The sequence below is a fragment of the Notechis scutatus genome, chromosome 2 (assembly GCF_049901735.1).
Source record: "Notechis scutatus isolate UNSWTSFEM ecotype Mainland chromosome 2, rNotScu1.2, whole genome shotgun sequence".
Lineage (NCBI taxonomy): Eukaryota > Metazoa > Chordata > Lepidosauria > Squamata > Elapidae > Notechis > Notechis scutatus.
Window position 1 is genome coordinate 197,143,479 of NC_142010.1, and position 15,458 is coordinate 197,158,936.

General features: G+C 39.1%; 1 protein-coding gene across 1 annotated transcript in view; it reads left to right on the forward strand.

Annotated features, from left to right (window-relative positions):
- The window catches only part of ERMP1 (endoplasmic reticulum metallopeptidase 1), a 39,669-nt gene extending 35,488 nt beyond the window's left edge, over positions 1 to 4,181 (forward strand). The window contains exons 14-15 of the mRNA XM_026675953.2: positions 1,413 to 1,579; positions 3,446 to 4,181. Of these exons, the coding sequence (XP_026531738.1) occupies positions 1,413 to 1,579; positions 3,446 to 3,610 (332 nt within the window). The 3' untranslated portion in view covers positions 3,611 to 4,181. The remainder of the gene's footprint in view (positions 1 to 1,412; positions 1,580 to 3,445) is intronic.
- The last annotated feature ends 11,277 nt before the right edge of the window (positions 4,182 to 15,458 follow it).

The following is a 15,458-nucleotide window of genomic DNA, read 5'->3' on the forward strand; positions in this document are numbered from 1 at the left end:
ATACAATGGCAATCCCTGCAGCCTGAAACAGCTGATGATCGGGAGCCCGATCCAACAGACAATCAGCTGCTTGTGCTAATCAGGCTGTGCTGAAGCTGAAACAAGCTGTTTGCTGTTTGCTGCAAAGCAAATTCCTAGGAGGCAGGGACTGAAGAGTGGGGGCTGGCGGGTGGGCGGGGCTTCAGCAACATTCAGTGTATAAGACGCACAGACATTTCCACCCAGTTTTGGGGGTAGAAAATGTGCATCTTATACTCTGAAAAATACAATACTTATCCAATTAAGGCACCTTCAGTCAAAGTTGTCAGAGATTGCCAATCAGTGTGAATACAGCATATCCCAGAAACATCATGTATTTTACAGGCTGTACCTGAACATATTTTTGACTATGATAAGTGTTAGGAATGTGAGTCACCTAACAGCTATTTGGGATGGAAATATATAAACCATGTTAGACATTTTAATACTGTATCTTTAAGAAAATGCAAAACTGTAACTGGGTGTGGCCATAAGATGGAGCCAGAAACCTGGGTTGTTTAGTCTTAGTCTTAGTCTCAGAAGAGAGTGTGTCTCAGTGAGTCTCTCTGTTTCCTTCTGTTGGAGAGTATTGCCATTTTTCCTAATTGACTGCTATTCCTGGATTTGATTTAAGTCTGATACTGAACTGTTTTTGACACTGGACTTTGTTATTGGATTATCTCTGGACTAAAAACTTGACTGATTTAACCTGTGAATGACTTTGGACTGCTTGTTTTGAACTTTGCTTTAAACCTTTCTGGAAGTAAAAACCTACATTTAATGTACAGTGTATCTGTGTGCTCTGTGTGTATTATTCAAACACTACTCTCAATACGTCTCCCTGTATGCACTCATTCTCCTAACTGGGAATTACCTCAACACTAAGCAAAGCATCTAGGGACAGGACACGAAATAACAGGTTGAACCATATCAAAGAGAGTCCTAGAATTAAGGAGAAATTTCCTGCCAGTGAAAACAATTAGCCATTGGAACAGTTTGCCTCTGGAAGTTATGGGTGCTGCTCCATCACTGGAGGCTTTTAAAATTGGACAGTCATTTATCCAGAATGGTATAAGGTTTCCTGCTCGAATAGGGGGTTTGGCTGGAAGACCTCTAAGGTCCCTTCGAGCTCTGTTATTCTGTATTCTGTAAATTATCTATAAGAAATGTGCCAGTCTATTTTCTTAAAATACATTAAAAAAAATTCTAGATGTTTTTAAAAGCATAGTTTGTAAATTAATCCAGAGATTTAGAAAATATCCTTTCCAGGGTATTAGGAAAACCTAAATAAGCAATTGGTATATAATTTGTTTAGATTGAAAAAAATGTGGCAGCTCCACTATCCTTTCTTCTGAATTCATGTAGAAATTTTTGTTTGTTGTCACCTTCTTCAGGTTCAAGCCACATGGCATTGTATCTTCGACTACATCAAGGCTCAACACTGTCCGCTTGGTCTCTTGGAAATGGAACGCCTGTTGTTAATAGCTTGAATGGAGACTACTTTGTGTATTATACACATGGGCTCCATGCCAGGCCCTGGCACTTTTGGATCGAGCTGGAGGTGAGTTCGTTCTTTAAGCATCACATTCATGTCTTAGAACTCTCCTCTCTTCTTCTGTTAAAGAGGGAGACATGAAAGCAGTTTTCCAATATTTGAGGGGCTGCCACAGAGAGGAAGGGGTCAAGCTATTTTCTAAAGTGCCTGTAGGCCAGACAAGGAATAATGGATGGAAACTGAACAAGGAGAGATTTAACCTGGAAATAAGGAGAAACTTTCTGACAGTCAAAACAATCAACCAATGGAACAGCTTGCCCTCGGAAGTTGTGGGAGCGCCATCACTTGAGACTTTCAAGAAGAGATTGGACTGCCGTTTGCCAGAAATGGTGTAAGGACTCCTGCTTGGGCAGGGGGTTGGACTAGATGACCTGCAAGGTCCCTTCCAACTCTGATTATCTGTTAAATGGTTTGCCTTTTGGATATAGTTTATTAATTCCTTTTCATCTTTTGAAGTTAATACACAGTTGCTTTCTAGTGCTACTATTTTTGATATGCATTTTCTTCTCTTTAGGTGTCCTTGACATGACAAGCTCTTATCTTTCATTTCAGGAATACATTAAATCAAATATGCCCTTGAATATTACCGTGTTTCTCATATAATAAGGCCGGGTCTTTTTTTTTTTTTGAGCCCCCAAAAAATGGCTAGGCCGTCTTTTCGGGGGTGACTTAATTCCCCCCCTTGCATCTTCGGGCGGGCGGGCAGCGATGGCTTGGATGTTGACCTCGGCATTGGTGGGGCACTTCATATCGGTGTCAACGCAGGCAGCACCATATCCGGGTGTGCAACAAAAGTGCTTCCTAACGGCAAGTCCCCCCCCCATTCCCCCCCATTTCGCATGTTTTAATATAGGCCTTAATTTGGGGGGAGGGGCTTAATTTCATTTCATGCCTATAAAACATGCTGGGACTTCCTATTGGGGAAGGCCGTATTGTTGGAGAAACAGGGTAGATTCCTGCAATTATACCACCAGCAGATAGAAATTAATCCTGCACTCCTGTATTTGCTTATTTGAAACTCGTTGAACGTGTGTGGTGTTTCCAGATACTCACTTAAGATTGCAAAAATTGTCTGTCATTGACTTACTGACATGGTTATATTAGTAAATGCAAACAGGGTAGCATATACTATTAATATATTACCATCGGTTACAGTAAACCAGAGAAGCAAATTAGAATTTGTCTAGTAGTGGAGAGTTCTTGAAAGGTGTCCTTTATCTGCAGCAAAATCTCAAATTATGCCTATAAAATATGAGCAATTTTTCTGTCTAGATATATAAATTCTGAATTATATTTTGAAGTAGAATGGTATTGGCAAAAGAAAAGCAACTGAATATGTTGAAGTTCTGCTCTATATGTTTGAATTAAGGTTTACTTCCTCAATTTTTTGAATAGGGACTAAACCTATTCTACATCCTCCTGACCCAGAAAATAACCCTTACCCTTACCCCAGAAAATTTAATTAGCATAGCCTCAGGAATTTAATCTGTTTCTTCCATTTTATTTGCTAGGTATAGTGCCTATGCATCCTGCTACGCAGAGGTCTCCAACCTTGGCAACTTTAAGACCTGTGGACTTCAACTCCCAGAATTCCTCAGCCAGCAAAGCTGGCTGAGGAATTCTGGGAGTTGAAGTCCACAGATCTTAAAGTTGCCAAGGTTGGAGACCTCTGTGCTACAGGCTTAAATAAAATTTCATTTTAGAAACAGTCACTTTAACACTGTTTCAGTGAGCATCTTAGATGGTTTCTTCAGCTGATCATACTCTTTGGTTCATTCTTTGCAAGCTTTGAATTCTACCATCACACAGTACTGAATAAGAATAGGATTAAAATAATCAGACATGAGCTTATTTACTTTTTTCTCTTTTTAGGGTTCGGACAAATCCACAAAAGGAATGGTCACCCTTGCTATAGTTAACCATTATTTTTTTGGAGAAGATCAAATGTCCTCTCAGTTACATGCTTTACTGGAAAGATTTCCCAACTGGATTTATCCCTTAAGCTGGACTTCTACCTATGACCAATTTATCTTTTAATCTAGAAATTACAGAAAAGTCCATTGTCTCTCAATTGTTGGATGCCACTTTCGTTCATAGGGGGCTTGGGTAGGTTGGGAAAGATGGCATTACTAAAGAAAGAAAAACTAAGGAATAATTTAGCCACAAGTATATTTCAATGGCATTATTGATAAGACCTCTTTGGGAAAGGAGGTCTTGTGTTTCTTTAATGCAAAAAATAAAAATAAAAGCCACCAGTTTCTGCCACGTGAATAGTCCCTGCACCTGCTGACATTATAACATGAAACTGCCTTTTGGAAAGTAGCTTTGGAACAGCTGTTCTTGGGTTTTTGCAATAAAAGGAGCTTCTGAACTGGAGCTACAAGCACAAAGTGACATACATACTTTACTGCCTTTAAATAACACAAGTGCTGCCTTGTGCTTAATATTTTGATGTGTTCTCATTGACAAAGGAATTGTTTTAATAAAGCACCATTAAGGCTATCAGGAAGAATATGGAACTGTTAATGGTAATTGCTGCAATAATGACACTCATTTTGAACGCACTATGTAAGTAAAGCTCTCTTAATTATAATGCCAACAAACTTGATGGTCAGTCTCAGTGAATTCTTAAGTTTGCGTGTTCCGCTTTTACTGTTTTTCCTTTTTTCTGGATTCTTTTTCTCTAGCAAAGTCCATATTTACCTGACTTCCCTAGGGCAATCATGCAGTATATGAGCAAAACAGTTGTTTTTGTTCATCCAGTCACCATTCTGGTCTCCTGTATATACACACACACACAAAACACACACATACACACACACTTTGTATTTTGGTGACAATATACCCATTAGTTAATTACTGAACTGTTACAATTATTGTTATTATTTACCTGATTTTTCAGAAGAGTGTAACACTCCATTGGAAGCTGCAAGTTTCTACAAAATTAGGAAAACCTATGGGAAAATCAAGTTGTATTATTGATTCCTTGTCTATGTGTAAAAAAATGTACTCTTTTACCAAAGAAATAGGAATAAACAATTCCTCAGTTGAAGGAACTGTGAAGTTGATATGTGTCTCTCTGCAGAATAGCGCTAAAGTTTTTTGTCTTTTTTCATGGACTTTTCTAAGGCAGTTACCCTGGAGTCCTTGAGAGATTATTCCAGGACAGGGGTGTCAAACTCACGTCATCACGTGACGTATTGGGACTTTCTCCCCTCTCTTCGCTAAACTAGGCATGGGCATGGCCAGTGCGTGACGCATCTGGCCCATGGGCCGGGACTTTGATAACCCTGCTCCAGGAGCTACAGAGCAGCCTGACAACTCTTTCTCTGTGGCCAAACCTTGAGAGAAAGACCTCCAACCTCCCAAATATTATCATTGTAATCTTGGCTTCTCCCAACCTGAAGACCAAACGGACAAAGATGGATGAGGGAATTGAAGTCCCCTCTGACTGTAAATGCAGTCCAACTGCCAATCACCCAAATTTTGATACTGCAACGACAGTAACTTTAACGACTGGTCATAATATACTATTTGTTTAGCATCACTGTAATGTCCAATGGTCGCTAAATGAATGGTGGTTAAGCAAGGATAATCAGCGATCCCCTATTTTACAAATAATTTGAGAAAATAATGCTGTTATGAGAAATTCAAAGTAAAAAAAGAATTGGTCATTGCTGTTCCATCCATAGAATGTTCTATAGAATAGGGATTGGATGAGCCGGGATCTGGTTCTTCCTTCTACTATATAATTGCTCTTTATAGTATCTTGTATCAAGAAAACTGAACAGTGTTCAAAGATTTGAAACCTCAGCGCAGATGGAAAATAAGTTTTAAAGTAAACCATTTTGGTAAGAGAAAAGGATAGAAATTGGGATCTGACCTTATCAATTAGGGGTTTCTTGAATTTTGGAGAGATACTATTTAAATCTTTATTAAAAAGTATCAAATGGAAACTACCCAAGCCATTTGATTCATTGTATTTTCTGTGCATCTCTTTTATAAAAACTTTTTAAAAAATACATAATTTTATTGTATGGCAACTTGAAAGACACCTTATGCACAAAGCCAGCTGGGGGACCTTGGGCCAGTCTCTTCCCCAAGCCCTAGATATTGGAAACTACTTCTGAAATCTTGCCAAGAAAACTTCAGGGACTTGAAAACAAGTCCCAAAAAATAACAACCAAAAACTTAAATGAGTTAGGTGTGGCAAAGCAACAGTTGAATTAAGTAGTTATGGATGCAATGTAACCACCATTTGGGAACTGCAATGGCTGCCACTTGGCTTCTGAAGGCAATTCAGATCCCTGTTTTATAATCACTCCAAATAAATGTGATAAATCAACGTATTCACTGATTTGGAAATTTTTCAAGCTTTAACATTTGGCATGACAGTCTAAAAATTATTTGTAATTGTAAATCAGATAAGCAGTGACACACTGATTTAGTTTTTAGAATACATAAAAAGCTAGTTACAAAAACTTATATGTTAGAATGTTTCACTCCTTAATGTGTGGTAGAATTTATATGATGAAAAAAGTGCCTTTGTCATAGTTGTCAATGGGATGGAAATTTAGATTATCATCTTTAAAAAGCTCAATAAATTGTGTGGGATACTGAGATGTCCAGGTGTTGTGGTCGAATGGTGTATGTTCAATATGCCATTTGGCCTTAATTAACCAAGAAACATAACAGGAGAATGTTGTAAAATAAGTATCAGTAGGCACTTATCAAACTACATTATTTTATGTCTACAAACTGTATACCTAAATGTCCAATAATAGTGAAGGATCAGGTGATGGCATGTATGTACAGAGGAGGCCCTGGGGATCAGAGGAAGGGCCATATGTGGAGATAGGACCCAGGTATGGAGGGAATGGACATGAGAGTGAGGAATATGAATTCTGATAAACCATTTTGACTTCATTTCTGTGCCTTAAGCAGCCTTGCTCCTTCCTGTCCCTCCACAGAAGGAGGGGGGTCATGAGGGAGTGGGGGTGCTGTCTCAGACAAAGATTTAAATCTGCTTTTACTTTTCTCTACAGAAAAGGGGGTTGAGGGGGGAGCTACCTTGAGCTGCTCTGCAATAGGAAAGGGGTTGGAACTGCACATTCTTAGCGAGGTGGAAGTTAGCACCTTAAACCACTAGCCAGGATATTAGGGACTAGAATAGCTTGCTTATATGAAAACCCCCCAAAACCACATAGCTGGCACATGAAACTAGGACACTTTGCACAATATCTGTGACTTGGGGTGAAACACAGGTGATGCAACATTTAGCTATGTAGGGGGCTGAGATCCAAAATAAACAATATTATCTGTTATGCACGCATTATGAGGGGAAGGGCAAAGGGCTGAATGCAACCACCCCTTGACTATAAAAATTGCTGTAAGTTTCTCATCGAGGCCCTTGGTTAGCTTTTGAGCCAGGGTCCTTATATCTTGGTACCAAAATAAAAGTATAATTTTGTATCACAACTTGTGACTTACCAGCTTCGACATCAAGCAAGAGCCCAGTTTGGGGGACATTAGAAACATCAAGAAAACAATTTTCTTTTTTAAAAAATGTGCTTGGAAGAAAAACAACATTGACTAACTCAGGATATATCCTTTATTGGGGTCAATGAAATGTCAACAATTTAAATAGGAAGTCAGTTATGATAAGATTCCACAATATATTAAGACCTATTAAACCAGCCATTACTTCTTTCCAGAGATTAAACATTAAGGATTAATTTTTGCTATGTCTTCTATTTAAAACACTACTCTTCCTAGAAAAGGAGCTCAGCTTCATTTGCAGATAACCAATATAAAGTTCATGCGACTCACCAGTCTGTAGAAGCCCATCTTTCTACTGCCTGCAGTCCCGTCTTAATGTTCTGCAACATTTCCCCATCAACCTCTGAAGATTGCGCCAGACTAAACCCTTGACTGATGACTGAAGATTCTCGAAGGAGTAGGCCTGTGACCATGCACCAGTCCAGGCATCCTGCTTCCATGAAAATATGAAGCAAATATGGTACCTACAAAAAGACCCAAAGCCACTTTCTAAGGCACAGAAACACAGGATATTATCCTTTGTCTCCTTCAAACCCCACCCCCCAAAAAAAAAAAACCCCCCCCCCCCCCCCCCCCACCCCCCCCCAAAAAAAAAAAAAAAAAAAAAAAAAAAACAAAAAAACCCCAAAAAAACCAAAAAAAAAAAAAAAAAAAAAAAAAAAAAACCCACAAAAAAAACAAAAAAGGATCTAAGAACAACTCAAAGGAATCCCAAACACACATCTCATTTACCACAGCTGAACTTGTGATTTGAGCAGCCATTTGTTGACTCCAAGGAGACATTTTCCAATTCAGACTGTCAGACTCAAGGTGGAATAACTTTTATCCACCATTGTCCAGTCTCCATCCACAATAGAGCTTGTTTCTGTCAGATCTGTGGCACAGCCAATGCTCCCCTCATCACCTGTCAAATACTGTACAGCAAAACAAATATATTCTCAAAGATGTTTGAGAAAACACTCGCTGAAGTTACACAAGAAGGCTGGCAGAGTGCACAGTGATTTGGTCAAGATTTGGCCTTCTCTAATCACTAATAGCAAACAACTTTCCTAAAAGAAACCTGGTCCCGTAGAATTCATGTTTTATATTCAGGATTCAGGAAAGTCATGTAACAGTGGAGTCCAGTACTCTGAGTGATTCAAGACTTTCCCCAAAGCCTACATATTAAGAGCTTGTGATCTTAGGCTCAGAGTTTCTCTGACAGATGTGCATATTACTGATTAGAATGCTTTACATATCAGTTGACAACTGCCTGTCAAACCTCTTGGCACAAGGCAACAACACATACACAATCAGTTTGGGAAAAGGAGTCCCAGAAGTTATTCTTATACTTCATCCAACGCACACCCATTGAAAGTCACTCAACTTTTTTCAATTTCTCTAGCACATCCACACAGTTGGCTTGGCAAAAGTACAGAAAGTTTGTTACTGCCACCTTTTGGTCAAATATCTCCTTTACTTTTAGAAACTAAAGAATATCTAGGACCAAGGCATGAAAATAATTACAGGTAGTGTTGAGGTAATTCCCCGTTAGGAGAGTGAGCGCATACAGGAAGATGTATTTGAGAGTAGTGTTTGAATAATACACACACAGCACACAGATACACTGTATAGTAAATGTAGGTTCTTACTTCCAGAAACATTTAAGCAAAGTTCAAGATAAGTAGTCCAAAGTCATTCACAGGTAAAATCAGTCATTTTTTAATCCAGGGATAATCCAATAACAAAGTACAGTATCATAAACAGTTCAGTAACAGACTTACATCAAATCCATGAATAACAGTCAATTAGAAGGAACGGCAAAACTCTCCAACAGAAGGAAACAGAAGGACTCACTGAGACAGTGAGGGACCAATTATGTCAGCAAACACAACCTCTAAAGGTTCTTTGGTCTTAAATCCATTTAGTCTGTCTGCAGGAGAAACCTTGCTCTTCTCTTGGCTACAAGCATTACAATTTAAATACTTGCTACAGGGTTTCAATTTTACTCCCTTTGACAATTCAACAGTTTGTTTGAGCATTTTGAAATTCATGTGCCCTAAACGTCTATGCAGTAAGTGTATACATTCATCATGTGGCTTAACATTGTTATAAACTGAGTTAGACATCTTCAACTGGTCATCATGTATCACATATAAATTATTCTCTAATGTAGCAGTAACACTTTTACCTTCTTTCTCTATTATACAGTTATCTCCCCTAAAGGTTACTACATAACCAAGATTAACTAAAGCCCTTACTGATAGCAAATTAAATTTTAGTTTAGGTACATATAACATAGTTAAATGTTCGTTTATACAAGAACAATATGCAGTATCTTCACCTGATGCTTTAATCTTCCATCCATTTGCCAATGATACATGTTGCTTACTCATGGACATCTTTACAAACCTTTTTCTATCTTTAGTAATGCACTGCGATGCTCCACTATCAACAACCCACAAATCATGGTTCTTCTTGGCCTTCTGGTGATTACTAGTATTCTGTTGTTTTCCTTTCTTACAGAATCTAGCTATATGTCCCCTAGCCCCACAAGAAAAACATTTCCTAACAGTATAGGCAGTTGAAGACAAATCCTTTTCTTGTGGTTGTTCCTTCCTCAGTTGGTCCTTATCCAGTCGACTTCTTGCTTCTTCTAACAACCTTCCAGCTATGTCAGTCAATTTCAGTTTATCTCTGGGCAGGACTTCCAGTGAAGATACATAATCATCATAACTTTCATCCAACGAGGAAAGAATAATGTAAACTTGATGCAGCTCTGAAAATATCAGTTCCTTTTCATGTAGCTCTTGAAAAGTTCTTTTCATGAAGTTCAAATGAGCTAACATATCTCCACCTTTCAGAAGACGTGCTCTAAACAGTTTATGTGTAAGATGTACGTGTGCACCTACACTGTCACAAACATAAATCCTCTTCAAATTCTCCCAACACATAGCAGCAGACTCTTCTCCATGAATATGGACTAGCTGCTGGTCACTCAGTGTTAGTCCAGTTATTCAAAGAGCTCGTTCGTTGTTCTGTTTAAAGTCAGCAAGCTTCTTGGCATCATCCTCATTAGCTGGATCCCAAGCATTTACATCCGGTGGATCTTGAACTACATTCCATAAACCTTCTCTACGCAGAAGTAGACTGCACTTCATAGACCAGGAAACAGTTTGTTCCATCCAACTGGGTTATCAGTGATAGACTTGTTGAAGTGTCTTGTGCCATCTTTACCAGGATAGCAACCCACAATTAAACAGTAAACAGCTGTCTGTATACAGTACTGTGTATTCACACTAACTCTTAGTTATCTGAGCCTGGTATGGTCTGGGCCCATAACCAGTGTTGAGGTAATTCCCCGTTAGGAGAATGAGCGCATACAGGGAGACGTATTTGAGAGTAGTGTTTGAATAATACACACACAGCACACAGATACACTGTACAGTAAATGTAGGTTTTTACTTCCAGAAACATTTAAGCAAAGTTCAAGATAAGCAGTCCAAAGTCATTCGCAGGTAAAATCAGTCAGTTTTCAGTCCAGGGATAATCCAATAACAAAGTACAGTATCATAAACAGTTCAGTAACAGACTTACATCAAATCCATGAATAACAGTCAATTAGAAGGAACGGCAAAACTCTCCAACAGAAGGAAACAGAAGGACTCACTGAGACACACTCTCTTCTGAGACTAAGCCTAAACAACCCAAGTTTCTGGCTCCATCTTATGGCCATTTGAGAAACCACACCCAATTACACTTTTAGCATTCCCTTAAAGAGGCAGTATTAAAATGTCTATCCTGGTTTATATATTTTCCAACCCAAATAACTGTTAGGTGACTTATATTCCTAACAGGTAGTCCCCAGGTTACGAGTGTTCCCTTAGTGAATGTTTGAAGTTACATGATAAGCACCCCCTAGCATTTACGAACAAGTCCCGAAATAATGAATATTGCAGAACCATGGCAGTTTGCTCTTATGAATGCCTGCAGAGGCTCTATAACATTCACCCTGCCTATCCCCATCCCCAAGCCACAGGCACTTCGCCTGTGGTAACTCATCATGAGAAGATCTCCTCTCTGTCATGCTTTCTTTGCCTGCTTCATTGCTTCAGGCTTTCAGTGCATTCGCAGATAACAGACCTAACATGCCGCAAGATCATGCAAGATTAGTAGCATGAGATCTTGCATTACTGATCTCATGTAACCTCGCACTTTAGGCCTCTGTTGTCTTGTGAATTGAGGCCTGGACACTTGCAAACAGAGGGAAGGCTTTGGTCCTTCAGGCCTTCCCTCTATTTGCCGTTTTCTTGCCGAAGCCTACAGGGAGATTGCATTCCTGTAGGCTTTGGCAGCCCTTTGCAAAAAGCTTTTGTTGGCACCAGCGGAGCTTGTGAGAAGAGGGTGGATTCCTCCAAAGCTCTGTTCCTACTGGCAAAGACTTTGAAAAGGGCTCCCAAAGCCTAAAGGGACGTAATCCTCAATCACTTTGCTGATGAGAAAGGAGGTCCAAAGGGCTGCGCGCAGCCTTCCGGGTTTCCTTTTTCTCCAGAGATGCATTTGATGAGGCCTCCGGTCACGAAAAAGGACCCTCGGCCTTCTTTTTTTTATCACTGGAGGCTTTGTCAAGCGGCTCTCCAGTGAGAAAGGAGGCCTGGAAGGCTGCACGCAACCCTCCTTTTTCATCACCGGAGACCTTGTCAAGCCCTTTGCTGATGAGAAAGGAAGAAGCAGGCAAAGAAACAGGCTGGAGAGGAGACAGATCTTCATAAAGTAAGTCACCCAGCATGGCAGGATGTGGGGGGAACAATTGTGGGGACCCCAGGGGAGAGAGAATGAGGTATCTGTGAGTTGGGGGAAGCTTTCGGTGGTCTGAAGCAGGTGGCCTGTTCCATCACTACCCCCACCCCCATGGCCTTCCCCACCCTGAGATACCTCATGTGTATTTGACAAACCACACATTCAATTAATGAATGCATAGGTAAAAGGAGGGAGTGATCATGTTCACGGTATAGATTTACTCCCACAAATCCTTGGGTTAAGAATGGAATGGGCAGGCTCCATTACATTGATAACTTGATGATTACCTGTATTATTGAAAATCTGTTACTTCCTCCATTGTCCAATAGCAGCTGACTTTCCAGACTAGGAAACTCAAAAGTTTATTATCAGAACCTTAGGTGTTGGTTATTTCTTTGTTCAACAAAACCAAGACAAAGCAAAAAACTATAGGTGAAATAATACATCAATACATGTAATGTTGTAATGTAATACATTACATGTATCACATAATGGCACATGTGTGGGAGTTGGTAGAGCCAATCTTTTGTAAATGCATATAAAAAGTCCACTAACCATTTGAATGTTAAGATAGCACAAATAGTATGCATTCTTTTTTCTGTTAATTCCTGCATTTTAACAAATATATTTTATCACATTTGCTGTTGTTGACTATACTGCATTTATTTATAACCTATATTATATTGTTACTATTTGTAAAAAGCATGGTACAAATTCTGGATGTCATCATGAATTTGGGGGGGGGGGAATTGAAAGCTTACTGTATTCTAAATTGCTGACTTGACAAATCTTTATAATTAATACTGTGTTTCTTAATGTTAGTGGCCTTAAGTTTGTGTTAATTCCCCAGCACGCTGACTGGGGAATTCAGGGAGTTGAGGTTCATGTATTAAAGTTGCCAAGATTGAGAAACAATGATGAAAGTATAGTTTTAGATTCCTTGTATGTAACAGACAGTGCAGATCTATGCTTTAGTTTAGTGTTCATAAGCATGCTATCGCCTGTCTAGAAATTTTCACCTGTTGTCCAAAAGTGTGCATTGGTAACACAAGTCCAACTAGAAGTCCCACGGAGTTCAATAAACATATTCCCAGGTCAGAAAATGTAGCAATCTGCCTAATCCTGAAACCTTCAGGCAAATGGAATATCAGTCATCATACTAGTCGGAGGGTTAGAAGTTGGGACTTTAGTTCATCTGCACAGCGCTACATATGGTGGCACATGGAATCACAATATCAGAAATAGAAAAAAGGCAGGCATATAAAATTAATTTGTATTAAGTGACATTATTTTAATGAAAAGAGTTCCAGGTAAATACCCATTCTTAGCAACTGGTTTGTTAGGTTTACGCAAAACAGAGATGTTAAAATTGGATAAGGAAGCAAATCATTCCTGACTAATTAAATTACACATGCCTCAGCTTTTCAATTGATGTTGAAAATAACCTCTTCAGCACAATCTACACATATGGCAATTAAAATACATAGATCTAAATCTATCTATATGAGGAAAGAGGGCATGTGGGGATGGAAAGGTGTGGACAAACAGCTGCAGATATTTGATTTTATTATCCCACCTTTCTTACTTTATAAGAAATTAAAGATGCTAAACACATCCAATACAGCTAACTCTTCCTATTGTTCCCACAACATCCCTGTGAGGTGAGTTGGGCTGAGAAAGCATGACTGGCTTAAAATTACTCAGCCCATATTTAATACAGAAATAAAGCTCCAAAATTATGATAATTGGTTTTGGAAAGAAAGTGATGGTACCATATACCTGTGTTATATTTGTGGAAGAAAAACAAATAGGCACAGGAGTCTATATAGAAGGCCAGTTATTTCAGAGGAGAGGAGACAATGAAATTGGGCAGAGGATGACATCTATAGGGAGACAAGACTAAGACACTGAAATAATAACCAATAGAAGCATTAAATAAAGTTGAGAGCAGCAAAAAAAAACAACCCAGCAAGGAGCTTTGTCATGAAACCTGAGACCTTAAGGGAATGACTCTGAAGCAACTGTGATCCACTATATCAAAGGTAGTGAGTGCAGGGAGGAATCAAGAGAATATTATTAAATGGACATTTAAGAAAATTAATTAGGGAGAGAAATATAAGGTAAATGTCTGGGGATTGAGAACTTCAAATCTATCCAGATAATAGAACTGCCACTCCACTGAAGATTTATTGACTACTATTGTTAAAGGCAAGACATAAACCTATCTGAATATTCAGTTCCCTTCCTAAATTTGAATTTTAAACTGCTCACATGGCTTGTTACCAACTAGGTCAGAGAATAAGAGTGGGAAGAGTGCCCCCTTTTTTTTTTTTTTTGCTTCTTGCATTAGCTGACTGGTACAATTGCAGAATGGCAGTACTCTTTTTGTCAGTAAGATTTTGAATCACAGGAATTCTACGATCAGCACTCAGTTTTGAAGAAAGCAGAAAGGTGAATGTTCCCTACTTCAAATAATTGTACCACCTCCTTACTAGACCAGGCAGTTGTATTCTTTCCAATCAATGGCAATTCCTTCCTCAACAAAGCGAATAATATGCATGCCACAGTAATTTCTTCCATCAGATTTAGATGAAAAGTCTTTACTGCTTAATCTATTAGCTAAATTGAATCTTTCCCCATTCTCATCATTTGGTTGCTTGGAGAGAAAGCAGGTGCAAAAAACAGGCCTTGCACTGTCTCCTAGCAACAGGAAGAATTGTGTTTAAAACCCTATTGCTTTGAAGTCCAGTGGAACAGTCTTGTGTGTGTGGATCTCATTCCATTATAAAAAAACAACTGTGACTCAGTTTCTCCTTTAAATTGGAGAAAACACTCCATTTATGATCATCAATGTACCAATGAAGGAGACTATTGGACATTCCCCTTGAACTGGAGCTTTAGACAATGGCTCAAACCCCTGAGGGCAGGGCAAGAAGCAATGGGTGGAAACTAATCAAGGAGAAAAGCAACTTAGAACTAAGGAGAAATTTCCTGACAGAAAAATTAATCAGTGGAACAACTTGCCTCCAGAAGTTGTGAAGGCTCCGACACTGGAAGTTTTTAAGAAGAGATTGGATATCCATTTGTCTGAAGTGGTGTAAGGTTTCCTGCCTAAGCAGGGGGTTGGACTAGAAGACCTCCAAGGTCCCTTCCAACTGTTATTCTATTCTATTCTTAGCTGTTTCTATGCAATTTTAGATCTGCTGCACACCAAATGTGGGATGTTTTTCCTCCTGTATTTATCATAAATTTAACTATTTAACCTCCTTCAATTTTAATAGCATTATGCAGTTTATTCAGAGGGAAATGCTGGTGAATTGGGAATATTTCTGCTTTCAGGGCAGCATCAGTTTTCTTATGCAGGTATCAAGTAAGATAAGGAACCTGCTTAACTTCCAAAGTAGGACAATGTCCCCATTGTAGAGGTGTGAAAAGGGTTTATTGAGAGTAACAGAATTAAGAGCACTGGAAATAAGGCATGTGATGAATGTTGTTAGAAAAAAAACAAGCTGCTTAGGCTGGAACCACAGCAGTGTAGTCCTTAATG